Here is a 16,696-nt window from a genome sequence, read left to right as displayed (position 1 = left end):
CTACTGGAATCTAATTTGCTCCTTTTGGTCTTTATTTTAATTTGCTACCGGATGTGACAGCATTTATTTATTCTTAACCTACCATAGAACCATCGTTCCGGCAACAATTGCCGCCGAACTGTCAATCGGAAGAAACATGTCGATATATAAGTAAATATACGTTGCGGTTTCGTTTATTCGTTTATTCTCAGCATCGTTTAAAAAATGGCACCAGTGTCTAAAGTGCTGCGGACTTGTGGCTTATTGTTTTATTTAATTTTAAAAGTGTACAGTGAGGAGCCAAGTGTAGGAAATCCATGGATAGTTAATTTAGAAGTGGAGAGTAAACAATGCGTAGACTCGATCTGTAATTATTTATTGCATGTGCGCGGAGTGCAATTCCTTGGTCATTATTCTTGGAGATTAACTCCTGGTGCAGCTTCCGTGGGCAGTGATTGTGGTGAATTATATCCTAATTATGAAATAAAAAACGTCGAAACGAGCGAAGCTGATACTCGTTTAGAAGTAGTTGTGCCAAATTTGAATGGAAAAATATACTTCTGTTTACAAGATCCCCAGAAGAAGGACGTTCTTTCCAGATGGAAATATATCCATCAAGGTGCTAAATTGTTTTTAGATCCGAAGAACGACGTAATATCAGCCAAGGATATAAAGAACACGTAAGTAAAATAAATAAAAAAAAGTTAAAATGTGTCTGTGTTTATCTATTGTCTATTGCTGTAAATATTGATTATGAATACGTAGGTGTTAACAGTTGTTTTCAAAGAATGTTTATTTTTCTTAAAAATAACATTTCTACCAACTATTTTACTGGTTTCTGTGATTGTTATACAAGATTAGTAGTGCGTTCTGAAAGCTATTTTTATGGACTAACTGTCGCCCGCAACTCTGCGCGAGATAAAAAACATCATAAACACCCTATGTATTCTTTCAGAATTTTTCTACAGCTATGTAAAATTCCACCAAGATCCGTTTACTTTAAGATTTCAAATATTAGTAAGACAATCATAAAATATTTTAATCTTAGTTAGATATCTTTAATAAAGTGTACTAAAAGTAGGAAATTTTTCTCTTGAAGTCAGCTTTCGTTTTTATTATATTACCCTCAGTTTTTGGAAATAATTATGGAGACACATCACGGATATTTTGATAAGGGACACATTTATCATTAAGTACTGAATCCTTATATTTGCTCATTAAATCCATCTTGTAGCAAATAATTTATATAGAATACTAGCTGTTGCTTGCGACTTCGTCCGCATGGTATTAGAAAACATATGAATTATATAAACAACAAAAAGCTATGTATCTCAGGAACTGTAACTATTACCGGGATAAAAAGTAGCCTATGTGTTCTTCCAGACTATGCTTTAGACCTGTGCCAAATTTCATGGAGATCCGTTCAATAGTTTAGACTACAGATATTAACAAATATCCACCCATCCAACGTAACTTTTCACATTTATAATATTAGCATGATAACCCATGTTTATTACCTCAATCTTTACTAATATTATAAAGAGTAAACATTTGTATTTTTGTATGTAAACTACTATTGTACCGATTTTAAAAATTTCACAGGGAAAAAGCTACAGTATGGATCTGTATTTTCACCCCTTATCCTGTAGGGTCGGGTGACAAGTTCTCATCCTCCAGATACTATCATCTGTAATCTCAGTCACTTCCTTCTGGATCATGTCACCTTACACAATCCATCTCTTTCTTAGATGTACATAGGTGTTCCTCCACATTCAAAACTAAAGTTCTAATGATTTTTATTATTGAAGTTAGAGTCAACTGTATGTAAAATGAAACAGAAACAAACTAAATACAAAGATTATGTCATGGCTATATTTTTTCTTTTAAGTAAAAAACAATAGCAACTGGATATAATACCGAGCTAGCTTTTGTTTGTGTTCTTGCGTAATTTAATTCACTTGAAATACATTGCATTGATGAAAAACAAGATAATGATAATGTAATTAGAAACTTTTAGAATACTCTGTTTGGGTATACTTGTTTAGTCTATTTGTAAAAATATGAATAACTAGATGTTGCTAGCGACTGTGCCCCTGTGAAATTAAAAAAAAATAGAGCACAGTGATGTAAAAATTTTTGAAAATGACCCAGTAGTTTTTGAGTTATTTCAATACATACAAAAATACTAACTCTTTATAATATTAATATAGATAGAGATATATATCGAAATGTTGCTTGCGATTTCGTTGGCGTGTAATTAAAAAAACATAGCTTATGTTACTCAGTGTTAACATTTTTATAGGTAAAATGTTTTGAAGTTGTCCCAGTAGTTTTTGAGTTTCAATATATATAAAAATACAAATACAATTCTAAAATTTTATACAAAAAAATTGTAGTGGCATAAAAAATGTTTAAGATGGTACTAATGGTGTACTGGACTGGAACCTTGAAAAGGTACTCAAATAGATAACGTTACGTATTAACTTGCGATAGTAAAATATGAAACGCCCGTTAATACTGAAGGTCTGGCGCCGACATTTTTAGATGTAGTTAAAAATAGTTAGTGTAACGGTATATTTGACTAATGCGGGGATTCTGAAGTTTCCGTTTATTTTTTCGTTACCTAGTTTTAGTTTGACCTAAGATTCAAGGGAGTAAGACTCAAGTCGCGTACGGAAACGCATTTCGTGGATTTATTTAACCAAAAACTAAGGAATGATTAAATGAAGTTGGGAAGCCGGACTTAAATTAAGGTGTAGCAGGTATAATAATGACAAAATATAAGCTGTATTTCGTAATAATACACTATCGTTAAATCTAACTAGTAGTCTAAATATGAAAGTGTAGATGGATATTTGTTAGAGTTTGTAGCCTAAACTGCTGAATGGATCTCGATGAAATTTGACATAGACGTAGAGGATAGTATGGAAAAATATATAGGATAGTTACTTTTGTTTTTTGTGAATTCCACGCGGACGTAGTTACGAGCAAAGGCTAGTCTTACTAATATTATAAATGCGAAAGTTTAGATGGATGGATGGATGTTTGTTAGCGTTTGTAGCCTAAACGGCTGAACGGATCTCCACGAAATTTGGCACACGTTTAGAGCATAGTCTGGAAGAACACATAGGGGACTTTTTATCCCGGGAATAGTTACGGTTCCCGTGGGATTCATTAATTTAGTTTTTTGATGTTCATTCGATCATTCTGCAACGGTTCAACATATCTTATTGAAATTTGGCACAGATATAAAACAAAGTCTGGAGTACACATGAGATAAGCTTCATCCCAGAGAAATGTCCGGTTCTCGAGGGATACGTAGCTTTTTGTAATTCATATAGTTCGTATGTTTTCTAATACCACGCGGACGAAGTCGCGAGCAACAGCTCGTAATTAATAAATGTAATTTTTTTTACATCAGTATACTTTGTTTGAATACACTCAAAAACTACTGGGCCGATTAAAAATTCTTTTACCGTTAGAAAGGTAATTTATTTGTGAGTAATATAGGCTATATTTATTATTTTTTAAATTTCACGAGGAATTTAAATTTCACGGAGTCGCAGATAAAAGCTAGTTTTTAATAAGAATGTATGGTTTTAGTAATTATATTATTTTTAACTGTATTTAACTGAATAACGATGTTATTAATTTTAGCGACTGTAATATCCCTTTTACATTAATAATTTGACCCAGTAACATTTGAACCGTCCTCTGTGTCAAAATAGGGTAGGGTGCGTCCATCGCCCAGGACGTCTGACGAAAAAAGGCGGCACCGGTTTACGAATTACCCTTACATAACACTATTCGCTATTGCTCGCGATTTCGCCCACGTCAAATATAGCCTATCTTACTCGCATAAAATCGGCTCCGTAGTGTTTGATTTATTTCAATACATACAAAAATACAAATTTTTCCTCTTTACAATATTAAAAGGGTATCGTTAAAATCTCCCCTAAGGTTAGAAGGCTAACCACTCTAACCTGATTCGACCCAAGAGAGAAGTATAAGCGATCCCAAGCCCTTAAGGCCTCTTCAGTTGATGTTATATAACTTTGGTGACAAAATACAAGTGACACAAAATCCCACTATTATAACGTACGTCTGGCAATGACCCAGATGACGATTGAACGACAAAGATTGAATGGAGTTAAATTTACACACTTATCTTCCTCCTTATCCCACTCTCGTAGTGGCGTAACATTTTTTTGTCCTTCGCATAATTTTCATACGTCATCTCACTCACTCCCTTGATCATGTCACCTTCACGTAATCCATTCATCCACCGGTCAACCCCTCCACACATACACTATTTCTCGTGCGACATTGACATTAAAAAACTTTTTTTATCGTTTACATTGCGTAAAACTTTCAATGTCTTCTCTACTAATGCCCTGTTTCCCAGCTAGTTTTAACCATTCGTTAGTGTTTTGGTGTGTTCAGCATAAGTGAAGTATTTGAAATTTTAAACGCTTATAAAGGCGGTAATCATCACCAGCTGACTATAAGTCCCCACTGTAAGGCGGAGTCTACCTAAAGTAAGGGGTGACTAAGACAGTCAGCCATGCTAACCAATCCGGGTTAACAAGTAAATTAGTTAGAGTTTCCGAATGCCTGTATATGGCAAGTACTATTTGCTGTAAATGTGCCCCTAGCGTAAGTATTTTCGCCCTAACAATAAGTCCTAAGTCCTTACTATCTTTTCATCGATCGGTTTATTTCGCAGCGTAATAACGTAACTAGAGTTTATCTTTGGCGTTTGTCCCAAATATTATTTATACTACAAATGAAATGAAGACGCCGTCTGGTGAAACTGGCAAATTGTCAACAGTCGAAACTCATAGTTATAGGGTTTTATTAATTTTTATCAACAAATCTTTCGGTACTTAACAGCGCCATCTATCGGTTAAGGCGACACAAAATTTTCTGAAACATAAATGTATCAAATTGGTACTAAATTTTGAAAACGGGATTTAATAAATGTACATTATAAGTGTATTACTTTGAATACATGGAAAAATATATAGTGGATTACATTTATAATCTTTACCTAAAACTAATTAGGTTATATAACGTATATAGGTTAAATGAAAGGAAGTTTTACTCGGTCGTAAATATCATTCTTCGTTCTTAAAGGTTACGACACACTAAATCGCAATCTTACTATCTCACTAGTATTATGAATGCGATTTAAATGGATGTTTGTTAAAGTTTGTAGCTTAAACGGCTGAACGGATCTCAATGAAATTTGGCATAGATGTAGAGGATAGTCTGGAAGAACACATAGGCTACTCACTTTTGTTGTTTTTAAAACGAGGACGCTGCGAGCGTAAGATAATATTTACACAAAAAAAAAATATACTTAGTGTGTAACCAGCTTTAAATTCCAAGCAAGGCCGCATTGAAATAGAGAGCACATTACGCGATCAATCATCTAATCGCGGAAGCAGTTTTATTACGTTTTCCACTACGAGTTAGTCTTATACGTTTGGATATTGCTAAGAGTATGACGTCAGATGACTGTTTTAATGTCCATCAGATGGTAGAAATGTAAACTTTGTGCGTAGATAAAAATTCTATTCGTGTATTTAATACTAGCTGTTGCGCGCGACATCATCATCATCATCATCACCAGCTCACTATACGTCCCCAACGAGGGGCTCGAAGCCTACCCTAATATGGGGTGACTAGGCCATAGTCAACAACGCTGGCCAAGTGCATGCGACATGCCCGCGTGAAATTTGAGAGTTCAAAACTTACGTTCGCTTCTTCTTTCAACCTATTACCAAAAGTATTAACTTAGTAGTAATCTATGTAATAAGAGAAATCTACCGATGCCAGATTCGAAATTCCTAAGCCTGGTAGTTTGAGCGCGTATTTTTCGATTACCCGGATGTGTTTGTGTTCGGGATATCTTCTAAACTATTAGTCCAATTTAAATACTGTAAAGGACAATTTTATTCTACGTTAAATTCTCCTGATAACAAACGCATTTATTTGGATAAGGATTAATATTGAAACCAATAAAAGAACGCTGCAAATAGCGTGCAGTTTTTTATTCATATTGTAAATCAAAGAGTGGTTATTGTAAAAAACCGTTAAAGATAGATATACATATGCTGGCGCGGACTTTTCTGTAGAACATTTTGAGATCTACAATTCTTTCATACATCATTTTTATTCACCTCTAACGGTTTTGACAGCGAAAGCCGAGAAAAGTTAAAGTTTAGTAATTTTTTGACTCCGGCGTCCAGAAACACGGTGTTTATTAATAGTTCCTAAACATAAGTAATAAAAAAATAAAGCCTATGTTACTTACAGACAAATTACGTTTCTGATGGTGAAAGAATTTTTAAAATCGGTCCAGTGGTTTTTGAGTTATTTCAATACATACAAAAATACAAAGTTTTTCTCTTTATAATATTAGTATAGATTCTATATTATACATATCAGGTCTACGTCAGTACTATCTGTTTGGGTCATTCATCTGTTAATGCTCGTTAACATTCAGGGTTGACATAACATTGACAGTGGTAGTGCCCGCTTTAACATCTTAGCACAAATGGGCCGGCACGCCCGGTGTAATACCACGACCACACAGAAGACAGGCGTGAAATGGAAGCAATTCCGTGTTTCGTCTGATGAGTGTGGTGCCGGAGGCCTAATTTAAGTCCCTTTCTCTTTATCACCCTTTTCTTATAAGGAGAGGATGGGAAGGGGAAGTGGATTTGACGGTGGAGGAGATGCATAGGAAGGGGAAATATCCTCTTTATGTGCGTCTCCTCCTTCGTCGTATAAGGGTAGGCAACGCATCTACAATTGCGGATGTCTATGGGCAGCGGTCGCTTCGCCGTTTTGGCGGATTCAAGTGGCCGCTTGCTCGTTTGCCACCTTATGTTATAAAAAAAAAAAAAAAGGGTTGTCATGCTATCGGATGGATAGATTAATATTTGTCACTAAGTATCTTCAAAACGGCTTACGGCATTTGGATTTAGTATATATGTAGATAGCCTAGAAGAACATATAGGATACTTGCTAAATTATAGGAAGTTTGAGAGTAGCCACCGTAATAGAGAAGGTAAGGAGTAAAAGGTTAGCTAGTTATGAGGAGGGATGAATCGCATGTTACAAGGAGAACGTTAGTTATGAGTGTGGAAGGGTACATCGGTAGAGGTAGACCTAGAAAGAGATGGATGGATTGTGTAAAAGGTGACATGATCAAAAAGGGAGTGATGACTGAGATGACGTATGATACAGTTATGTGGAGAACAAAAACCTGTTGCGCCACTACGGGAGTAGGATAAGGAGATGATGATGATGTGAATAGCCTAGAAAAATATGTAGGATATTTGCTAAATTTTATTTTAATTCGATACGGACTAGTAGCACTGGGTAATTGACAAAAAAGTTCCATTAAGGCAGTGAAAATGATGCAGTAAGCGCCTCTTTTTGACCGACTTCCCAAAAGAAGTCGGTGTCAGTCAATGTAGATTCATTACTTAATTGTTACTATACTTTCAATTGTCAATTGTTATGGTAAAAATGTGGAAACCCTTACGTAGAAATATCACTGCATACCTCGGCTGACACCGACATCACAGTAATAATAATTGTACAATATTGACGTAGCAGTTACAATAAGGTAGGTTTACTATTTTCAAGGAATTATTTCGTTACTTTTTAGTGTACTGTTTTTTTGAGAATGTTTTGTTTTTAGTGTATTTTTGCTCTTAGTAAATATGTTATTGTGAGATTTAATATTCTTGCGACTTAATAGTTAAAATTGACAACCCTAAATATCTGCATCCGGGCTTTGCACTGATATCAAAGAGTAATTAAAAAGATAACTTATGTGCTCTCATTTACGTAAATATGATGTAAATATTCAGATGATACACAACTATGTGGCCTAAGTTCAAAAAGACTTGTTAAGAACCTCTACCTTTATGAAATATAAATACATCGCCATTATTTATGTGTGCAACAATAGGAAGGTTTGAATTGTGTAAAACCGTAAGACATTTTGACTGAAATAATGGAAGAATATATAAGAGCGTCGTTGGCTCAGTGGTTTAAGCACTTGACTTCTAATCTACAAGTCTTGGGTTCGAATCCCGCCGTACCAATGTGATGTTTTGAAATTTCATATGTACATAATTAACCCGATGTTTTTACGGTAAAGGAAAACACCGTGATGCCTGTCCATATCGGCGAAGAAATTCAAAGATACGTGTGAAGTCAAACAACCCGCAGTGCAGCGTGGTTGCCTATGTCCTAGTCAGCCCTTACTTAGGGTAGACTCCGAGCCCCTTCAGTGGGGTCTTAGTGAGCTGGTGATATAACTAGAAAACCTTAGATCATTCGTTTCCACTTATGTTTGTGTTGTATATATTCATTACGAGCTGTTGCCCGCGACTTCGTACGCGTGGTATTAGAAAATATACAAACTATATAATTTACAAAAAGCTACGTATCCCTCGGGAACCGGACATTTTTCGAGGATGAAGCTTATCCCATGTGTACTCTAGACTTTGTTTTATATCTGTGCCAAATTTCAATAAGATATGTTGAACCGTTGCAGAATAATCGAGTAAACATTAAAAAACTAAATTAATAAATCCCACGGGAACCGTAACTATTCCAGGGATAAAAAGTAGCCTATGTGTTCTTCCAGACTATGCTCTAAACCTGTACCAAATTAATGGAGATCCGTTCAGCCGTTTAGGCTACAAACGCTAACAAATATCCATTCATCCATCGATCTATCCATCCATCCATCCATCTAAACTTTCGCATTTATAATATTAGTAAGATTATAATGTACATATGTATTCTATTTCTAAGTTTATCGGCCTCAGTAGACCTGCAGGGTATTTTTTAACATGTACTGATTTGGTATAGTCACGCGACTGGCCACAAGGGAAATTATTACAAAAGTATATTTGTTTTTATGTACTTTGTATGTTTTGTCAACATTCCTGTACGTGTATAACTGCCATCATCTCTCCATCCTTATCACACTCACGCAAAACGCAATAGCTTTCGTTCAGATTTTATATCTCAGTGATTCCCTTCTTCTGTAACCTTTTACGCAATCCATCTCTTTTTAGTCTAACTGCCTGTAATTGAACTGCCGCGCTCTCGGCTGTGTCAGCAGATTTCACAATTCATGTGATAATTTAGTAGGGATGGGTTGTGTGAAATCAGGCATGAAACTTTTCGATTTTCCATTTTTAATGTTATATAAGTTGGAATCGATAGATTCATAGTTATAACTGAGTTTAAAAAAAAACACTGTTTTCTCAACTTAAAAATAAACTGCAGAACCATTACAAATAATGAGAGTAAATAAATATTTAGTTATAAATACTATGGCCGGACGTAACCGAATTGAATTTCGCTATTATTATTGTCATCGCTAAATTCTCTACATTATAATCAATACTAGAATTGTCCTCTAAATTAGTAAATAAGAAAATAATAATTTTATTTAAACCGAATATCGATAGTTCAAAATTGTTCGATACGCGTGTTTGTTCGTCACTACGATACCTGTCCATTAAGTACGGCATTTGCCTTCATACAAATTGAATTCGATACTTCATATGCGTCATTTATCAAACTAATCTATCTTATATAGACAAACTATAACAAGCACTAACAATGTTATAATTGACTTTCAGGTCAAATGAGAAAACAAAAAACGAATCGATTCATCAGAACACAGAAGGTGAAAACGCAAAAACAACGTGGGTAGATCTATCCCATGATATTGATGTGAATTATCTACCTAACACGCAACATACGAGAAAACAACGAGATAATATTGAAGTACTAGTAAACGACAATTATGTCCCAATAAATATTCGAGATCACGCAAAACTAGAAACATTCGATCCGCACGAATTCGAATTTGATGATCCCTTTAATAACAGAATTAAAAGAAAACCAAACGGCAGGTATAGATATAGACGTGAAATTATAAACAAAGAAAATAGGGAACATTTTGAAGAGATAAAAACAAGCGATGATATAATAGGTCCTTTTGATGATAAAATAGACCATAAAGTAAACCCAGATGATGTTAATGGCCAGAATAAACGACAGACGAGTCCTCGAATGCCGTTCTTCACAACAGTCAAAGCAGATCCCGTACCAATAGTTGTTGAAGGGTTAAGGATTGAAAGGTCAGATAAGGAACCTGTTATTATAGAAGAAGGCATACCGAGTGTGCTTGCCGGGAGTGGATTTACCTTAAGGTAAACCTTTTTGTACAATTAGAAACGTACAGTTCTTTATTGGTTACTTTGGTTTTTTTATACAAAAAGGTGGCAAACGAGCAAGCGGCCACTTGAATCCACCGAAATTGTAAGCGACCGCTGCCCATAAACTTCCGCAAATGCAGATGCGTTGCCTACCCTTAATTGACGGTGGAGACGCACGTAAAGAGGACATTTGCCCTTTCTATGCGTCTCCACTTTCCCTTCCAATCTGTCTCTTATAAGAAAAAGGTGAGACGGGAAAGGGACTGAAATTGGGCCTCCGGCACCACACTTATCAGACGAAACGCGGAATTGCTTCCACTTCACCACTTCTGTGTGGTTGTGGTATTACACCGGGTGGGCCGACCCATTCGTGCGAAGATGTTAAAGGGGGTCTACCACTGTTAGTCTCTAAGTGGACATTTAGATGAGAGATAGGCAATAGAGTCCTACGTGTGCGTATAAGTCTCCTTGTTGGCTTGTAGCGGCCACCTATGACTAAACTATCGAACGACTGTTGTGCACTCGTTGATTGTCAATTGTTTCGCAGTCTATTCAACTGTTTCGTTCCACAACCAGAAATCGAGTAGTGTGCTCCATATAAGCTATGAATCAAAGCGAGTAAACAGTTGTGCGATCGTTTAGTTTCGGGTGTGCGCTCGAAATGGTTTCACCGACTTGAAGTTAGAGATATGATTAAATTTGTGTTAAAACTTGGTTAATTAGTTAGGTTTATAGTTTTTTTCACTATTAATACTTCTTGTTTATTTTCTATTTGTTAATTATATTAATGAATTTATTTATTGTCCTTAGACTTTTTGGTCAAGGTCTGACTCGAAGGACCGTGATAGCCTTTACCCACGATCCTATGGATTATGGCCAGCCCTGCAAGTTTCTAGTCAAAGGAGAATATATGGTATGTATAAAAAAGTGCCTTTTAAATCTTTAAGGTTTTAATTGTCGTCTAAGGCGTCTCGTACACGATCAAAAAAAATACAAATTAATGAGTATAACACAAAACTTCGGCAACAAAGATAAAGAAAGAAGAATGTATGGATGGACTTTGTGAAAGAGCATAAAATAGCCTAATGGAATTCAGATATGACGCCTGATAGAGATAAGGTAGCACATACTGTGCCTACACTCCGTAGGGATAACAGGTTGATGATTATCGACAGTTTGACTGCAATTTGAATCCTTTACAGATTTCTTTAGCTCTAAATATTGCTGGAAACTTTCAGTTTGCACTGTTATTGTTTGCAATAAAAAAAATACTATTTGTAGTATTATTGATTTAATTATTAGAGGAAGTTTGAGAGTAGCCCCAGTGGTTAAGAAATTAAGGAGTAATAGGTTAACATGGTATGATGCTAAAGGAGGCATGAATCGCATGTTATAAGAACGTTAGTTATGAGTACACCGGTAGAGGTAGAGAGAAAGAGATGGATTGTGTGAAAGGTGACATGATCAAGAAGAGAGTGAATGAGATGACGGATGATAGAGTTCTTTAAGAGACGATAACCCGATGTGATCTATGGGAGTAGGATAAGGCCCACATCTTAAATCTGATAGACTGAAAATCATCATCTCCCCCAGAAGATAGTCTAGGAGGAAATCTCCTAGGGGAGCTAGAGCTAGAGCTAGAGGAGCTTCCTAGGTGTCCTAGAAGATTCTCTTAGACTATCTCCTAGGGGAGGTAATGATGATTTTCAGTCTGTGGCCAGTGTCATAAAGGCAACTTGTGATAATTTCCAGGTGAAAGAAGATTCCTTATTCCCGCGCACAGCACTCTTCGATATGGTAGCTCCACAGCCAATAAATGGCCACAAATTATACGTTTGCGCCAAGAATTTAAAATTCGGTGCAAGAAGTCCTGATGAAGACGAAGAGAAGTATTTACATATGGGCTTCGATACGTGGACGATGTTGGCGACACATAATAATTTATTACCTTTATGGGCGACGTTAACTCTTATAGTCATCTGTTTGGGATTTTCAGCTTTATTTTCTGGTTTAAATTTAGGCTTAATGTCTTTGGATAGGACAGAATTGAAGATAATTTCAAATACAGGCACAGATAAAGAGAGGAAGTATTCGAGAGCGATAATGCCAGTAAGAGATCATGGGAATTATCTTCTTTGTAGTATACTTTTAGGTAATGTGGCGGTTAATTCTACGTTCACGATATTACTTGATGGTTTGACTTCTGGTCTTTTTGCTGTCATATTGTCTACGTTAGCTATTGTACTGCTAGGTGAGATAACTCCGCAAGCGATTTGTTCAAGGCATGGATTGATGATTGGTGCAAAGACTATTATGGTCACGAAGGTGAGTTTTTTAACTATTCATACACTAGCTTTCACCCGCGACTCCGTCTATCCGATTTTTTTTTAATTCAAAATAAAACATAACTAGCTGTTCTCGACATCGCAAGCGTGAAATAGCCTATGTTACTTATAGATAAATAAATTTTCTAACGGTGAAATAATTTTTGAAATCGGTCCAGTGGTTTTTGAGTTATTTCAATACATACAAAAATCCAAAAATCGAAATATTTCCTCTTTATATTTGTATTTTTCTATTAGTATAGTTTAGTTGCCTATGTGTTCGTTGTGTCATCAAGATTCATTCATTTCGTTCAACCGTTTAGGCTACAAACTTACATCCATACATCCATTGAAACTTTCGCATTTATAATTAGTAAAATTACCTACTAACTGTTCGTGGCTTGTAGCAATTTTATAAATCATACTAATGTTATAAATGCGAAGGTTTAGATGGATTGATGTTTGTTAGAGTTGTTACCTAAAACGGCTGTACGGATTTCAATGAAATTTGGTACAGATGTAGAAGATACTTAGGCTTGAAAGAACACATAGGCTAATCAGTTTTTATACGCGGACGGAGTCGCGGACGAAAGCTAGCAAGTAATATTAATGAAGCTCGGGTATTTAAGCATTATAAAAGTTTATAGTGTAGGGTAAATATTTCAACATTTTTTTAAGGCGGTGATGGCTCTAACCGCACCAATGGCGTATCCAGTCAGCAAGCTCTTAGACTATTTCCTAGGCGAGGAGATAGGCAGTGTTTATAATCGAGAACGCTTAAAAGAACTTGTCAAGGTAAGAGACTTTGAATGATTTTTTTGTTGTGCTGTTGCCCGTGACTCTGTTCGCAAAGTTATACAAAAAATAACTATAAAAATTTAGTATAAAAATTCATTTTATCTTAGCTGTGTTATAGTTTGTCTAAATAAGATAGATTAGTATGATAATTCATGTGACAATTTAGTAAGGATGGGTTGTGTAAAATCAGGCATGAATATTAACGATTTTCGATTTTTATTTTATAGAAGTTGGAATCGATAGATTCATAGTTATAACTTATGATTAAAAAAAAAAAAAACACTTATTTTCAAAATAGCAATGAACTGCAGAACCATTACAAATAATGAGAGTAAATAAATATTTATTACTACTACAGTCGGACGTAATCGAATTGGATTTCGCTATTATTTCTGTCATCGTTAAATTCTCTACACTATAATCAATACTAGAATTGTCCTATAAATTATTAAATAAGCAAATAATATTTTTTAGTTAAGTTCGATGTTTTTTTTAAATCGACTTTCGATAGTTCACAATTGTTCGCTGCGTGTTTGTTTCGTCACTACGATATCTGTCTATTAAGTACGGCATTTGCCTTCATACAATAATTCCATACTTCATATGCGTCATTTATCAAACTAATCTATCTTATTTAGACAAACTATAATACTGTGGTTCTAGCTGCGCGGATTGTTAACAAATCTTGGTTATTGAAACATTGTACGTAGGCTTTTGAAATACATATGAAAAAAAAATAAAAAAAAACAATCTGGTAGGTCCAAAACACTATTCTCTATGTTCAATTTGAGTAGATATACGTACGTTGCGTATGGAATTTTGGCAATGACTAGCTAAGACCGATGACAAGAAGATATTTCATTGTATATTATTTTAATATGTGTGGTGACCATAAATGTTGCGCGTAGATTCATTACTAGCGCCCTGGGATAGATTTCTACGGCGCCCCTTAACTGCGATACAAAATCATACAAAAACGACAGACGACATCAACTTTTTGTTACTTGTAACAATAAATTTTGTATCTATACTCAAACAAGGATGTATGAGCTAGTAAAAGGCGCTGCTATCTCGATTAGGTAGGCTTAAAAAGACTTGACAAGACAGCTACAGTATAAAAAAGATCTTGAACTTATGCCCTTGTCAGATATTTTTACCAATCTATGACTTGTATCGAATAATATTATATCAAAATGATTGAAAGTGGATTTATTTTAAAACCTACCATTACGACTCTATTGAAACTTGTATAATTATAATTGAATAGAAAGAGACAACTATATTTAGTGTACACAATGCAATTTTGAAATTCTACAGTCGATATTATGGACACCCTACAATTATTAGATGCCAAAAATAACACCTGTGTATTGCAATGAAATACTGATATAGAAGTTTTCTTTTTTTAACTAGCAAAAATCTTTAATATTAACCCTTTACTGTAACATTGATTTTTCACAATGGGGATGTTTCCTAATGTTACAAATTCAAATAAAGTTATGTTTAATTTTTTAAGGACAGTATTTTAAAACCTATAATAACATTTGGAGACCTTAAATGTTTGTCTCCATTGAAATATAAATAAAAAAGGCTGCAATATTTTTTACCCTCCATTACTCTATCTTAAACACCAATCAGAGCTCGGTGACGTAACTTCTTCGCAAACATGGCAGTGTGACCAGCTTCAGTGAATGTCAGTGCATTTTGTAGTTATAATTTTTTTTAATGATTATAATAATTGAGTTTGCGTGTGTTATATTATGAGGACTCCATTATTAAGTGTTTTTATATTTACCACATATTTTACGAGCAAATTTTTCGATCACTATGACGAAAAAAAAATAGTAAAAGTTATTTGAATAGCTAATTCAATTTACGTCTGGTCACTTTGAATGACTTTGACAGACCGCGACGCGAGGTTTGTTAGCAAAGAAGTGACGTCATGTCATGGGGCGTTTTCGCGGTGTTTCGAGAAGTTGTTTTTAGTTAAGTGTTTTTGTAATGAAATGTTGCGTATATGATTTTATTATAATTTTTTTTCTTGTTTAGATATGGTTTATCTACATAATAAAAGCAATTCCAAAAATTAGGAAACATCCCCATTTGGAGATAATTTTGGCTATCTAACCGAGTCATGTTTCAAGAGCCTTCCCTTTTATTATTTAAATGTTTTGTGCCGAAAAATACGATTCAATTATATTTTTCTTTTGTTTTATAACATAAAGTACCAAAAGAGTAAGCAGCCACCTGAATCCATCGAAATGGAAAGCGACCATTGGCAATAGACATCTGCAATTACAGATGCGTTGCCTACCCTTAATTGATGGGAGGAGGAGACGCACATAAAGAGGACATTTCCCCTTTCTATGCGTCGTTCCGTTGACACCACTTTTCCTTCCCATTCTTTCTTCTTAAGAAAAGGGTGGAAAGGAAAAGGGACTAATATTCGGCCTCCGGTACCACACTCATCAGACGAAACGCGAAATTGCTTCCACTTCACGTCTGTTTTCTGTGTGGTCGTGCTATTACACCGGGCGAGCCGGCCAATTCGTGCGAAGATGTTAAAGCGGGATTTACTACTGTAGAATTAGTTTTTTTAAATATCAGCCATTATCAGTATTTCTAAATGCAAAACAATGTTTTTTTCATACTAATGATTCAATTTGGTCCTTCGAGCTAGGATAAAAAATATTTATTTATATTTATGTAAATAATTAATTCGATTGGATTGAAAATTTATTATTTTTTGTACGTATATTTATTAATATTATTTATCTCTGTCTCACACGGATGGTTAGCATATGGTAAGTGGATATATTTCTTAACCACATGTAATGCATGCTGGGATGCCGGTAAGGGGTTTGACCCCTATGTCCTATTTATTCCAAATTCTTTGTATGCATCCGTGAGACGAATTGGCATTACAAAAAGTTTATTGTTGTAACAATTTTAGGGTGTAAGGGGTAGAGGTTGTACAAAAGATATATGTATTTATTATTTATAACGACATTTTTTAAACTATTAAATGTGAAAGTTGAAAGGAGATTGCATTTGGCTGAGATGCGTATGTTAAGATGGATGTGTATGATAAGAATGGATAAAGTTAAGAATGTGTACATTAGAGGAAGTTTGAAAGTAGCCATTGTTGGAGAAAGTAAGAAGCAAAAGGTTAGCGTGGTATGGACATGTTATGAGACGTTGGGACATAAACCAGAAAGTGTTAAGAATGGGATGTGGATGGTTACAAAGGAAATTGAAAACCGAAGAAAGTATGGATGGATTGTGTGAAACAGGATATGCTTAAGATAGGAGTGGATTCAGATATGACGG

At 35.0% G+C, this 16,696-nt stretch overlaps 1 protein-coding gene across 2 annotated transcripts in view; it reads left to right on the top strand.

The window, feature by feature from the left end:
- The first annotated feature begins 125 nt into the window (after positions 1-125).
- Positions 126-16,696, top strand: part of LOC106103927 (metal transporter CNNM4-like) — a 28,050-nt gene continuing 11,479 nt past the window's right edge. For both annotated transcript variants that reach the window (XM_013283843.1, XM_013283844.1), the window contains exons 1-5: positions 126-659; positions 9,663-10,238; positions 11,055-11,157; positions 11,997-12,569; positions 13,247-13,363. In XM_013283843.1, the coding sequence (XP_013139297.1) occupies positions 205-659; positions 9,663-10,238; positions 11,055-11,157; positions 11,997-12,569; positions 13,247-13,363 (1,824 nt within the window). In that variant the 5' untranslated portion in view covers positions 126-204. The remainder of the gene's footprint in view (positions 660-9,662; positions 10,239-11,054; positions 11,158-11,996; positions 12,570-13,246; positions 13,364-16,696) is intronic.

The sequence above is a fragment of the Papilio polytes genome, unplaced genomic scaffold (assembly GCF_000836215.1).
Source record: "Papilio polytes unplaced genomic scaffold, Ppol_1.0 DF823693.1, whole genome shotgun sequence".
In the NCBI taxonomy this organism is placed as follows: Eukaryota; Metazoa; Arthropoda; class Insecta; order Lepidoptera; family Papilionidae; genus Papilio; species Papilio polytes.
The sequence above is the reverse complement of the archived record's forward strand: the minus strand, read 5'-3'. Positions and strand labels throughout refer to the sequence as shown.